General features: G+C 45.0%; 1 protein-coding gene across 5 annotated transcripts in view; it reads left to right on the top strand.

Annotated features, from left to right (window-relative positions):
* The window catches only part of chl1a (cell adhesion molecule L1-like a), a 76,268-nt gene extending 67,744 nt beyond the window's left edge, over positions 1 to 8,524 (top strand). For 4 of the 5 annotated variants that reach the window (XM_062540957.1, XM_062540959.1, XM_062540960.1 and 1 more), the window contains exons 25-26: positions 4,269 to 4,341; positions 7,010 to 8,524. In XM_062540957.1, coding sequence (XP_062396941.1) covers positions 4,269 to 4,341; positions 7,010 to 7,232 — 296 coding nt within the window. In that variant the 3' untranslated portion in view covers positions 7,233 to 8,524. Of the gene's footprint in view, positions 1 to 4,268; positions 4,342 to 4,529; positions 4,616 to 7,009 lie in introns of all 5 variants that reach the window. The other variant, XM_062540962.1, reaches the window with a different exon arrangement.
* The last annotated feature ends 6,150 nt before the right edge of the window (positions 8,525 to 14,674 follow it).

Consider the following 14,674-nt stretch of genomic DNA (forward strand, 5'->3'; position numbering starts at 1 on the left):
CTAAAGCTGTCGGGGAAGCTCTGCAGAGAAATATGCAAGCATAAACGAGCGAAAACGAAAAACGAAACTGAAACCAGAGATGAAATCGCCAATCCTGCATTATTCCTCTTTAAAACTAACGACTTGAGTGCTTCTTTATGCTCAACCTTCAAATAAAAAAGCCCAAGTCTAACTCTTTCCAAGCCGATTCAAACGATTCAAACGAGCGCTTCGTTAGCCTCATCCATCTTTCGTTGTTCTCTATGGTTGTTGCAACACGTTCTCACACCCAACTCGTCAAACGAGGACGCATCGGAAGCCAAAGGTGAGCTAAGGTGGGCTCAAGGACTTCCTTACACAGATAGAGCGTTCTGATTGGACAGGCTGACTTGGTGCCGAACGCAGGCTTGGCCTTAACGGTGCGACCCTAGACCATCCCGCTAGGCAAAAAATATTTGTTGCCGCTAGGGTGCGTCCAGATTTCTAGGCTAGCTCATACGTACTGCCACCAGGACACTACATGTGCTTTGAGTTGAGCTACACATGCTGTATCTGGATCTATTCTAAAGGATCACCATTGGCACAAGTTCATTGTGTCTTTTGTGTTGCCTATACAATAACACAACACAATTCCCCCTTCCTGTCTTGTCCTTGTCCTTGTCCCTTGACTATCATCTCTTGTATAGCATGTCTCAGAAGTGCTGAGGCCATGGTGATGATGAAGTCCAGCGAGGGCCTGCTGCTGTCCCCCTCTAGCACGCAGCCACCCCCCCCCCCCCCCCCCCCCCGCTCCGCTGCAGTGAGAAGCATGACCAGGCCATGAACCTGTGAATTCTTAACGAGGTGCAGCCCTCACACAGCCCTCACACGGCCCTCACACGGCCCTCGCCCTCGCCGACACCCAGAGGTGCTTCTCCTCCTCGGCCTCCTGTTTGGTCACGCAGTGTGCATTTCTGGATTAAACATGAGGACATGAGGAGATTCATAATTCATAGCCACTGTAGCTGAAACAGAGGTCTGTTGGGTGATTATTTAAGAGTAAAAGGTTTGGGGTTTTTTTATAAACAGCTAGCGATTCTGAATCACACTCACAGTCTTGGCGGTGAGGATCAGGCAGTCCAAGAGTTTGAACACCGGGCAGCTTATCTAATATCCAATCAATATCCTTGAAATCTGCCCACAATACTAGGCCCTCCCCTGGGACTGAGCGCTCCGAGCACCCGTTGGGGAGTGGAAGCGCTTCTGTGAGGATAAACGTGAGATTGATCTGGACGGACGGACAGCTCTATGGGCTTACTGAGCGTGTGTGTGTGTGTGTGTGTGTGTGTGTATGTGTGTGTGTGTGAATAGCTGTCAGTGTGTGTGTGTGTGTGTGTGTGTGTGAGAGAGAGAGAGAGAGAGAGAGAGAGAGAGAAAGAGTGAATAGGTGTGTGTGTGTGTGTCTGTGTGTGTGTGTGTGTGTGTGTGTGTGTGTGTGTGTGTGTGAGTATGTGAGGTGGTGTGGGCTCTGTGATTTAATATTCATGTCCTAAATGAGGTGTCTTGGCTAGCAGCAGTGGCCACAAGTGAACATAAGAAATTGAAAAGAAATAGGGGAAATGGGTCGACATTGACAATTGATATATTTCAGTCATAGGCAAGAGCAATGGAGTGTTTCAACCATACAGCGCAGGGAAATATTGCTGTATAAATATCAGTGGTGGACGAAGTACATTGATTATGTACTTAAGTGAAAGTATAGATACCTTGTGTCAAATATTACTTGAGTAAAAGTGAAAGTACCCACTTTGAATTTTCACTTAAGTAGAAGTATAAAAGTATTTGCCTTCACATATACTTAAGTATTAAAAGTAAAAGTACTTCAATGAATTATGGTTCTAATGGCTTAATTATAATTATAATTTATCATTTCCACATCAAAGCTCCTGCTAAATCAGCTTACCGGTATATAAGGTGAACTACTAATGCCACTCTTCAAATAGTTTCTTACATTTCTCTATTTGCTTAGAAGCTATCTACAGTGGGGAGAACATGTATTTGATACCATGATGTAGTTGCCTAAAAAAAGAAATATAAAATCATCATTTGACAATTGATCTTAATGCCTTAATTCAAAAAATTAGTAAAAATCAAACTGCAAACAAACAGATTGCCATGGTAGTTTTTCCAGTAGGCCTATTAGCCTGCCTGTTTGATGCTCATTGAGCTCAATGCAGGCCTATACTGGAAAAAGCACCATGCCAATCTCTAGCTGTGGTGAAGGGTATGATGATGTGGGGCTATTTTAATTCCAACGACCAAGGGAATGGGAAAAGGGAATTTATCAGGATGCATATATCCTGGATCCATGAAATAGCTGTCCTTTAAAAATAAAAATCTACCTGCCCCTGTGTTAAATTCCCATAGGGTTACATAGGGGCTCAAATACTTCCTTCCCCCTAGCATTTAGGAAGAACATTTATTTATTTACGATACATTCTTCAATCACAAAGAGAATTGGTGTCCTTAGCCCCCCCCCATTATGATAATAATGACAACGTAATTTTGTTGTAGAAAATACATTTGTTAAGAACTATGATGCTGTTTGATTAATTTATAAATGGTACACTGTCACTTTAAGACTTGCCGGCTGCCCTTTATAAAGCGGAGATATCAGTTATCAATGCACTCTCTCCCTTTCATGCATGCTCACACGTTCCCAATTATGTTATGAGTAACGTTATGAGTAACAAACGCGTAAATTAGATTTGCTGCAATAGAGATTTCAAAGAGTAGGCTTTCATCTCTATGTAACATTGATATTGACATTGTAAATGTAAACGTTCTCTAAGAAGAGTGTTAGTTTGCAGTAATGTTAACCATTTTGGCAAAAAATGGAACGAGAGGGTTTTCATAAATATAACGGAGTAAAAGTACGAATTTTCACTTAAAAATGTAGTAAAGTCAAAGTACAAAGTCTCACCAAATATAAATACTTAAGTAAAGTACAGATACATCAATATGCTACTTAAGTACTGTAACGAATTACATGTACTTCGTTACTGTCCACCACTGATAAATATTGTATCAAACACTTTTGCTCCCTCCTTTTGCACCTCTTGTTCTTTTACACGTAATACATTTTCCAGGGCATGACTGAAAAATGAGAAGGTGTAATAACAAGCCAGAGAGAAAGCTATTATTTGGTCTTGGACTCCCCAAACTGCCTATTAGATGTGGTGAGATGTGAGTTTGATAAGCGCAGTAGTTATTGTGGCACAGAGACCCATGAAGTTGTGCAGAGAGAGAGCAGGATATTGAGATGGCCATCAGTCACTGGGCCCCAGAGCAGTGGAGGGGATGTACTGTACTGTACTGTACTCTCAAAGGCAGACCACTTAAAGAGAAGACCACGGCCCATAGACTTGGTTCCAGCACCAAGAGTGCCCATGGTGCTTCGCTAATGGTTTGTGGTACATCCTCTCTCTTTCTTTCTCTCTCTCTCTCTCTCTCTCTCTCTCTCTCTCTCTCTCTCTCTCTCTCTCTCTCTCTCTCTCTCTCTCTCTCTCTCTCTCCTTCTCTCGGTTGCTCGTTCCTAGCTCAGTGCTAGTCATAATTGCTGTTTAGTGAGAGCGACCGCCCCCACGTTCGTGAGGCTGCCAAGGGCAGGCTGTCTCACCAGAGGTCAATTCGGGGTCAACCAGCAGTTTAGCTCCGGTGCCGACCACTCACACACACACACGCAAACCTCCGGTGCCAACCACACACACACACACACACACACTGAAGCACACACGCAAACAGCCTCCCACTCACTCAAACGGTGGCCAGTCGGACTCATGCAATCGGCCGGAGCTCCTCTCTCTCCCTCAGGCTTGCTTTGTGACTAGAGCAGGACAGTGAATGGTGGTGTTGTTGTCATAGATATGAGAGAGCACAGTGATTGGCCGAATGCAGATGCCCTCTCACTTTACAGATGGGTCAAGTGTTGAGATAGCACTGTTTTTCTCCTCTTCCTACCCCCCCTTCTCCGGTCCTCTCCTGTATTGAAATAACACTGTTTTTGTCCTCTCCTCCTCCTCTCTGTTATTGAGATAACTCTCTTTTTCTTTTTACTCTCCTCCTCTCCTCTCCTCTCCTCTCCTCTTCTCTCTTCCTCTCTGTTATTTAGATAACTCTCTTTTTATTTTAACTCTCCTCCTCTCCTATCCTCTCCTCTCCTCTCCTCTCCTCTCCTCTAATCCTCTCTTGTGCAGTATGGCGATAGCGTCACTTATTGATAACACTCTTTACCGCTCTTCTCTTCCCAGTTAAGGAGAAAGAGGACCTTCCTGCGGATGAGGAGTCCAAGGGCCCAGACGAGGGGACCTTCTGTGAATACAGGTTCGCTGCTCCTCCACACGTGCACACACAAAAACACACACACACACACACACACACACACACACACACACACACACAAACACACACACACACGGCACTGACACAGTGGCTCTCTCAGTCACTCTGTGCTCTTAATTCAACATGTGCATTTTGCGTTTTCTCCCCCCCACCTCTCTCGCCCTTGAAAGCAAGCCGTACATGAATGTGTGTTCTGGGGATCATCACATGCAGCAGAGCTCAGGAGAGCTAATGGACTAAGTCATTTCCCTGCAGTGTAGGTAGCAGGCATCGACTCTGACCCCTACCGCTGTTGTAGTGCACCCCCTCCCCCCCCATACTGTGTGTGTGTGTGTGTGTGTGTGTGTGTGTTTGTGCCGTGAGAGTATACCTTATGTCAGCATAAATGTGTTTGTGAGCTTTAAGCGTTGCAGTGAAATGTGACCCCATGTTTGCTTGTGTGTGTGTGTGTGTGTGTGTGTGTGTGTGTATCTGCCTGTGTATGTGGTCACGGTTGCACTTTTTTTTCCTGGCTAGAACCACCAAAGGGGCATCTTTTCAGAGCGTTTGCTTTGGATGTGAATTAAAGATGTGACAACTGCTCACTAGTGAGCAGTGCAGAAAGGGGAAGGGGGGGTGGGGGGTGTTGAGGGGGGGGGTTGGGGGTGTCAGAGACATTTGGTGCGGCAGCATCGTCGGGTGCACCCCAGGTCAGTAATATGTTTCCATCTCATTACTCGGAGAAGAGCCGATCTCTCCCTCGTGAGCTGGTGAAATCGCTGCAGCGGCAGCACTAGCAGCGGAAGCTCAGAGGCTGCTGTTCCGTCGCGCTCGCTCGCTCGCACGCACGCACGCACGCACGCCTACCCGCCCCGCTTATGGGAGCCCTCGTCTGCAGACGGGCTTAAACATCTGTTTGGACATGAGATGAGATAAGGGAACTCAGGCACCAGATGTGGTTTATACCAGCGGGTCCCGGAGGCTTTGAGAATTGCCCCGCTCCTGCATATGAAGACTTAATGATTCCTGCTACATGGGGGAGATTAGGAAACAAACCCCCTCATCACAGAGTCCCCCCCCTCCCTCCCCTCAACCACACACACACACACACACTCACACACACACACACACACACACACACACACACACACACACACACACACACACACACACACACACACACACGCACACACACTGAAGCACACTCATACACACACACTCCTCTAGTTTGTGATCCTCAGCTGCAGAAGGCACTGGAGAAACGTGCTGTGTGCAGTCTGAAAATCCCACTCTTGTCCTGGCAGTGGGAGTGAGCAGCGGTCCCAGCAGAACTCCTGTCTGTACCACACTCATGCTCCACATAGAGTTGCATTAATTGCACTCACTTACACCTAATTGAATGGAGGGGGTTCAGGTAATAGAACTATCGATGAAAGAATAGCTTTTTGAATTAGGGGATTTAACAGAGTTAGCGTGATAAAGACGGCAGGATGAAGAAGATGATCTCCCTGCACTGGGACTATTCAGGGTGCCTGCACAGGCCTGGGAAATCACGAAAAAGTATGGAGTTATGAATTAGTCAGGAAAAAAACCCTGTTAAACTCCCAACAAAAATACACACTTATCTTACAAATTTACAAAAATAAAGTAGCACCAGAAAGTAAAGTAAAGTATTTTGTGCTGGGGAAAAGAGTCGTATAACAAGGCGTTCTCAATGTGCCTTGTGTGTGTGTGGGCTGGATTTAGAGCCATAGGAATTCCTTCATAGTGGTGACCTTCTGTTTTCGCTGCGACACCTGAGAGGTGTCAGCAGCACGGAGTGTTTGCAGGGCTCGTCTCATTTCCGCTCGCTCTCTCCGTACACTTCCCCGGGGAGCCCGCCAGACTGACAGGCTGGTTTGTCAGAAGGCCATAATCCCCGGATTCCCATTGGCCGAACGCAACAAGCGGCGGCTCGCAATTTCCTGCCGGCCTCTGGGGGAACTTTTAAATTGCTCTCCGCTTTCCAGTCTTTTAGCAATTAGCAATTAGCGGAGTGCCTTATACGCGCGTGTGTGTGTGTGTTGGTGTTCCCTCTCCTTGAGCGCGCGTGTGTGTGTGTGTGTGTGTGTGTGTGTGTGTGTGTGTGCGTGTGTGCGTGTGCATGTGCGTGTGCATGTGTGTTGGTGTCCCCTCTCCTTGAGGGTGTGTGTGTGTGTGTGTGTGTGTGTGTGTGTGTGTGCATGTGAGTGTGTGTTGGTGTTCCCTTTCCTTGTGCTTGTGTTTGTGCTGGCGTGCTGTGTCCGCCCTCGCAGTGTCTGCACTCAAGTCCTGTCCCCTCCCTGTGTGTTGGCCAATCGTGCTGCTGCACTGCCTACCTGAAGTGCTCTCCCTACACAGCCACTGGTGGCACTCAGTAAGCCCATAGGCCCTGCATGTAGTCATAGACCCACGGAGACACCCTCCCTCTTAGAACATTTCTTAAATAGTATAGTTGTGTTCCCCCACAAGAAATATAAGTTTGTTTATGAGGATATATAGTAAGCACTGCTCTCGTTCCAAGTATACTGTAGGGCCCTTTTTATTCTTTAGAGGCTTTACCCGAGGTTTTGACTAGTTTTATAGTCTTGTCTGAACTTGGCTGCTGTTAGCCTGAAGTCTTCTCCCTGCTCTATGGCTGTGTCCCTGACAGTGACAACGATGAGAAGCCATTGAAGGGAAGCCTGCATTCGATAGACGGGGGCATCGAGGTGGCGACGGGCGAAGACGACAGCGACGACAGCGACGAGAGCGTGGACTACGAGGACGAGGAGGACAAGTTCAACGAGGACGGCTCGTTCATCGGGGAGTACTCGGGACGCAGGCGCAGGGGTTCCGCGGAGGCAAACGGACCCTTGTCCTCCTCCGTCGCGTGAGCCTCCCGCCGCCGGACCGGTCCCTCTTTCTCGTGGAGACTCAGACAGAATTTTTTTTTTTTTTTTTGAGACATACGTACACATTTTGTTTTCGGAACTCTCTCACTCTCTCTTTCGGAAGTCTTCCAACAACCTTGAAGCTGGTTAATGAGTCCGGCGTATTTGTGGAATTCCATGTGTGTGTATGATTGTTAGTTTTTTTGTGCTTAATCACATGACGCTATTACACATATCTTTTATTTATTTCTAATTGTTATTGTCATAGGGATTATATGAACAAAATGTTTGTTAACGGGCTGATTTGTAAACAAACATAGGCGAACTGCAGGAGGACAACAATCCAATAATCCCACAGATCCAATAAAAAGCTTACAGTATATTAAAGCATGCCAGTGCACAAGTTACCACACAGATGAAGTCCCCTGGTGAATTAAGGCCATTTGGTTACCGGGGCTATAGAACAAGAAGAACTCGAAGAACTTGAAGAACTCAAGAAAATTATTACAAAAAAATTTAATGATTAAAATGTCTTTTCAGTGGAAGTTATATTTCAGTAAAACTACATATCTGTGTCTAGTTAAGGCCTATCCACATTGATTTCAACTGTGTGTGTTATTTCTATTATACCCATCATATATATTTGATTGTTGGTTGATCTCTGTTGTGGATCGTAAGGCCAGTTTGTTTTTAGTTTTGACATCTGAACGAGCTTCCTCAGTAGCACTTGTTTGTATATACTGTATATAAGAAAAACTTTATGCATTTGTATTATCTGGACGTTTTATGCTCCTTTGAAATGTTTTCAAATCTTTTTGTAATAAGGACTCAGGATAATTTTGCAGTTAGAATGTTACACAGAGTATTTCCTAGTATGCCATAAATTGTGCCATTTGTGTGCAACATTTTAGACCCTTTGTTAAAAATGTTTGGCAGGGGCAGAAGAGAACTTTTTGCTGATGTTTATAGTGTATGAAAAGTTGCGAAAATGGAAGCGGGAATGGAATTATTGTTATGTTGCAGGATCAACTGGCACATGGTATATGACGAGTATATGACAAAATAGCGGTTATCTTATTTGTTTTGAGGACATCAATCTAATATTCATGAGTGGGGCACTGTGTACCCAATTTTTGTTTGTTTGTTTTTTGTTTTGTTTTTTTGGAGGGGGTGGTTACATTGTCACATATTATTTTATATCACCACATAGGCCTACATTATATTTCATCACACATTTGTGATTAAAATGTTAAATGTATTGTTCAATAAAGTTGTAATAAATGCTTATTATTCACCATCTCTTTGGCAGGCAGCTATCTGGCTTGAGCGTTTATAATCTGGATGGATTTGACGATAAAGATAGACAGGCTGGAGGAAGCTGTGAGATATCAGTGCAGGCAGATTATGCTGCATGTTCAGGGTTATGTTACAGTGTTGTATGTGAAGTTAACTGAGGCACAAGACATGACAAAACTGACTCTTGCCGTTCCGAATTACAACGCTTTTCTGGTTAGAATATTTTAATATTTTTTTAAGCAGTTCATCTCTTCCAGTTTCATAATGTATCTGGAACATTCTGGTGTTCCCTGGGGGGGCTTGAGGCTGAGAGAAATCACTGTGCCTGAGTGTCATGGCGTCTAAAGCTTTTGATCCGAAGTGTTAACTGCCCCCACATTCCCTGCTGTCTTGTGAGAGAATTCTTGGGATCCTCAGCAGAAGTGGGGGAAAAAAACCCACACGAAGTCTTACAGGGCAAAGTTAGATGGTATGGTAATTCTGCACTGCAGTGCGGATGTGTGGATATGTGGAAAAAAATGGCATAGTTACAGTCAGTAAGATAATGCCCATGAGTTAGGAGGTTGGTTAGGTCAGTGTCATAACTGTATGAACAGCAATATGTGAAAGACATTGGAGATTTTAGAATGACTAAATCTTTCAATGAGCAGGAGTTTATGAGAAAAAAAGATGAGGTCACTCTAGTTTTTGTTAATATAAAAATGTTTCACACACACAAGAAAATGACTACAGTTTTGTTTCTGAATGCATTCAAGGCTTGTGGTGGATGACTGTCCTTGAGCCTGACATTCTTAAGTGTGAACTCCTGTCTGGCTAAAATAAAGTTGTCTTTTTCATTAAAAAGAATTCACATTTGGATTTCACAATTTATGCTCTGGGTGTTATTATCCATGGACAATGAGAAGCTCCAGGTTTGTGGTGTTCTCATACATATATTGAGAACCGATGAGCCACAAGCGCTCACTAGCCCGGCTCTGCCCCTCTCTTACCCCAGCCCAGGGTTCAGACGCGGAATATTCCCCCTCATTCCATTGTGCTCTTTCATATCTAGCGCATTCCTCTGCATATTGACAAGGCTCAGAAGTGCTAGGAGACACACACACACACACACACACACACACACACACACGCGTGCGCGCACACACACAAAGGCTGCTCACCTCTCCTCTGTGTCGGAAGTTGTCATGGTAACCACTGCCTAGAACAGGGGACTGTGGCTTGGATGTCACCGTGACTGCTGATGCTGATGCTGCTACTACAGTCAACTAAAACTAACAGTTCCTGCACACACTCTACCAACTCTTTGCCCTCCGTCTGCTCTCCAAATCATTAAACAGAGAGTTCTTTACAGTAAGAACCACCAGATACTGTACATGCACGTGTACATCTGTATACACATCAATAAAAACAAAAGAACTGAATGTGTGTGTTGCCTGAATAAACTTGAAAGCATAAGATAGAAATGGCAAAGGGGGCATCCTGTGTACCAAAAGGAAACTGTGAGGGGAAAAGTGCTCACACTCCAGTGTCCAGTATGTGCCTGCTGTGGTGGGTTTGTTATCTCAGTCCTCTGGGTATTCTCAATCTGATATGGCTCCTTCAGCCTTGATATTTCACACACATACACTCTCTTTCTCTCTTTATCACACACACGCGCGCACACACACACACACACACACACACACACACACACACACACACACATGCATCCGTCCGTCTACCCCTAAAGCTCTTCAAGATTAAATAGGCATCCAGCAGTAATGAGACGATACTTGGGGCAGTGTACTTGAAAACCACCCAATGGCTTCTGCTGAGATAAAGGTCACTCAGAGAGATAATCCTGGCATTGTGCTGGATTATGCCTTTATCCATTTTAAAATTGCTTTCACTGCAGAGCAGTAGAACCACTAAACAACAACAACAGATAATTCTTCCTAAAGCCTTGGGACATCAAACCGTGGCCTCAAAAACTGCCGGGAGTTTTCTCACAAAGTGTTTGACTTTGCTCACAGGCTCATCTTGAGGTCCATTTATTGTATGATACTATTTATTATGTATTATTATTATTATTATTATTATTATTATTAATAATGTGATGATTATTATTATTATTTAAGTTGAAATGTTAAATGCATGTAATGCTTGTTTGGATTAGGGATTCATGGATGGATAGAGATGCAATACATGCAATTAAATCCTTGCAATACCTTTCCATTCTTGTCTGAACCGTCTTCTGATCTGCAGATGTGTGTTTTTGTCTGTTTTGACTTCTGTTTTGGGGGGAGGGGTGTGGGTGTTGGTCTGCATTTTTCTCCTCTCACAGTCTCCTGTGGAGATATTGCACCTCCAGAGGGGTTCCTCGTTCAGCCAAATGAACGGAGCGAGGCGTTTAGAGCGCGCTCAGAAGTTTCCTCCCGCACGCACTGTTTCACCACACCGCACCGCTGTGAGTGATAAATCAACAGAGTGGCTCCGTCTGAGTCGCAGACTGCCCATGGCGGCTACTCCATCACAGTCGGCCCGGCGCCCCACCTCAACTCAACCCCACCCTCGGCCTGGCCAGGCCCGACCGAATCTGTCTGGACGCGAGGACCCTGCTGGTGTATCCAAACGCCCTGCGCAAATGGCCTGTTGTGACAAAACATGAGATATGCATAGACTGGCCCAGGCAAGATGTCTGATGATTCTGCTCCGGACCCCCCACTGGGCTGTGTGATTGTTCTTTTGGAGGCGGACAGAGTGGGGCAAAGAAACGGGTGCTGAGATTGAGTTATTTTAGTGTGTGTGTGTGTGTGTGTGTGTGTGTTTTGGGGGGAGGGGTCTGATTACTCCAACCAGGGTGCGGCCTGGCCGAGTCTGTGTTTGTGAGGATCCCTGGCAAGCACTTAATGCATCGTTTTCAAATCCTCACTCCATCCATGAAAATGTTCGGTAAACATTTCCACCACTTTCACAAAATGTTACTGGTTGGGGGGTGCAACCCATTCATCCCACGCGGTGGTGTAGACAAATGTTCACTGATGAAGTTTGAGTCACCATTTTCATTTGAGACAAAATATTCCCGAGGTGCTAAATAATACAGTATAATTGCACTTTGGAATAACACAAACAAGAATGAAATAAATAAATAAATACATAATAATAAAAGCTGCACTGAAATTAAATCAGACATCAGATGTTGTTTGTGGACTGAAGTGACGAATTGGCTGGCGCAAAATGTGTTGTCCAAATGCAATTTGAACCTATGCCACAGGGCTCTGGCAGACAGCATCTCTTGGGCCAAATGTGTCTCCCGTGAGAGCTCGGAGTTTTGGTTTTTTTATTGCTCTGGAGGGAGAGGTAGTGGAGGTGGGAGGCCATGCTAGCCAAGCTAACGGTGCGTATATGCCCTCTGTCTGCCTCCTATTTCCTCCCTTTGCACCTGCCATAACCAGATGGGGCCAGGTGAAAGAGCCAGCTGCAGTTCCTTTATCTCTGCCTCTGGCGCTGGCTCTGGATGATATTTTTTTGCTTTTACGAGAAACTCCATTAAGGCACTAGCGGGAGTATCTGAGGAATCGGGCGGTAAGTGACCCACGGCTACAGTGCTGTGACCCGTACTTAGGTTAGCGCAAACATATTTCTCTCATACCAACAGTGCACTGAAGAAAAACAAAACAAGAAAAAAACATTTCTCCTTTTTCAGTCTTTTGGGGAGGCCGATTCATACCTAAAAAAAAGGAATAAAAAATTGTGATACATCTACGTCTTCGTTTATAATAGAGTAGAGCTATTATTGAATAACCTTGGCCTAAAGGACTACGATTTTTGGAGAAGATAAGGCTTTTAAAGAAAAGATTGTTTGTTGTACCTGTGAAAAAAAAAACAGAGCCCATATGGATAGTGGGCAGACAAGTGCGGCAAGGACCCATAAATAATAAAGGCAGGAGAGGGTTCACGGCGAGGAGAAACGTGACAGGTGTTCCAGCCCAAGCACTTAAAGAATTTATAGATTGGTTCATTAGGCGAGGCTGCAGCCAGGGCAGGGGATGTGGCACCCTCATCAAGAACCCAAGCCCTGCTGGCCGGAGAGGCCACCGCTCTCGAGGAAACCAGTGCACACACGCAAACACACAGAAACACACAACCACATACAGTACACACAGCTGCACATACATAGGAACACACACACACTCGCACAAATAAGCAGTCACGCACACATACATAGAGTACACAAACACACATGCACAGCCATAGACACACACACTCGCACAAATAAGCAGTCACGCTCACAAACCCACACACACATGCACAGCCCTAGACACACACTGCACACTTGTCAGATATCCACAGGAGAAGTTAACTTGGACCAGGAAATGATACCAAATGTAAACATCGGCATGTCTTGATTGATTCACTCTAATGGTCTCACTACAACAACAGCCTCAGTCTCATCACCAATTCACCATGTGGTCCCTATACAGCACAAACTGGGTAGCCTATTTAAGGGACATTGACCCAATGCCCAGGCGTGTAGCCGTCATCCTTTCAGTTGGTTATGTTCATTCTATGATTGTTGATTTCTTTCGACCACTTCCAGTTCCCTCATCGGTTCTGAAAAATGATTCTTACACACACAAACACACACAGTACACACACACACGCACACACAAACACACACAAACACACACACACACACACACACACACACACACACACACACACACTGTCTTTCTATATACTTTCAGATTTTGTACTGTACATTCATTCACTGCGGCTTCTGTGTTGTTTAACCAGGCTTGTGCTAACAACCTCGGATTCCCTGAATAACTATGAAAAACATATTGTCTGTTTCCTTGAACTGAATCAATGATGAATTGTTTTGGGTAGGAACTCACTGCTGGTATTGACTCTGACGTTGCTACACACACACACACACACACACACACACACACACACACACACACACACACACACACACACACACACACACACACACACATACTGTACAGTACACACACACACACACACACACACACACACACACACATATATTTGCACACTTACACACACAACCTACACACACAAACACAACTACACACCAACATAAAAAAGGAGAAAAACGGAATGTGCACAAACTTAGTCTTAAAGTGAGCCAGGTTAAAGGGGGGAACTGCTGAAGTTTAGGCTCCTGCATATTTCATTGGCCGCTGGCTCAGCACCTTCACCCGGCCCAATAAACCTCCTCCTGGAGTAATGACCATGTCGTGCGGCTACTCCACGCACGGCCAAGAGGCCCGCAGTCCTGGTGCCGTTTCCCCTATTTTCCCAACCCTGCAATCCATCATGACAGCATGGCCTTTCGACTGGTAGAGAACCACTCCATAATGTACAGTAGACCCTCTCATTATGCAGGTAAAAAGACCTACAGTACGCTGGAAATTGATCATTACTTTAAGATAATGTGGTGTGGTGTGGTGTGGTGCAGCGTGTTATGGAAGCCATTGGAAGAAGACTGAGGAGGAGAGGGGAAAGAGGCCATTTGTAGATATATACAGTATGCAAACATCATCCTAGTAAGAAATATGCAACTACAACATACCGTATACAAACACTTTGTTCACACATGCACAGACATACAGTAGCTTATACTGTACATTCAGTCTGTTCATACATGCTTTCATACTTGAAATTCCCTCACAGGATCGAAGAGTATATACTTACTTACTTAATAAGTATACTCTTTGATCCCGTTTTCTGAGAAATATGTCGAGAACTATATGGCCTAGGATGACCAATTTGTTTCTGTATGTTGGTCTCAAGTCTACCCATTCCATATGATCATTATGACACCCTCTGAATGTATGAGAAGGTTTGTGGAATTCTGTTCTTGGGGGCCCATACAATAAATCAATCTATGTGTACATTTAGTGATTGACATCAATCGGTCTGTAGATGGTGGTGGTGAGCAAAGGGTTGTCGGTTGAGGATGACTGAAATGTGCTTACTACAAGTGCAGTGCACACACACACACACACACACACACACGCACACGCACACGCACACGCACACACACACACACGCGCACACACACACACACACACACACACACACACACACACACACACACACACACACACACACACATACTTGCACATGTAAAGGTTGAA

This window comes from Sardina pilchardus, chromosome 7 (genome assembly GCF_963854185.1).
Source record: "Sardina pilchardus chromosome 7, fSarPil1.1, whole genome shotgun sequence".
Lineage (NCBI taxonomy): Eukaryota > Metazoa > Chordata > Actinopteri > Clupeiformes > Clupeidae > Sardina > Sardina pilchardus.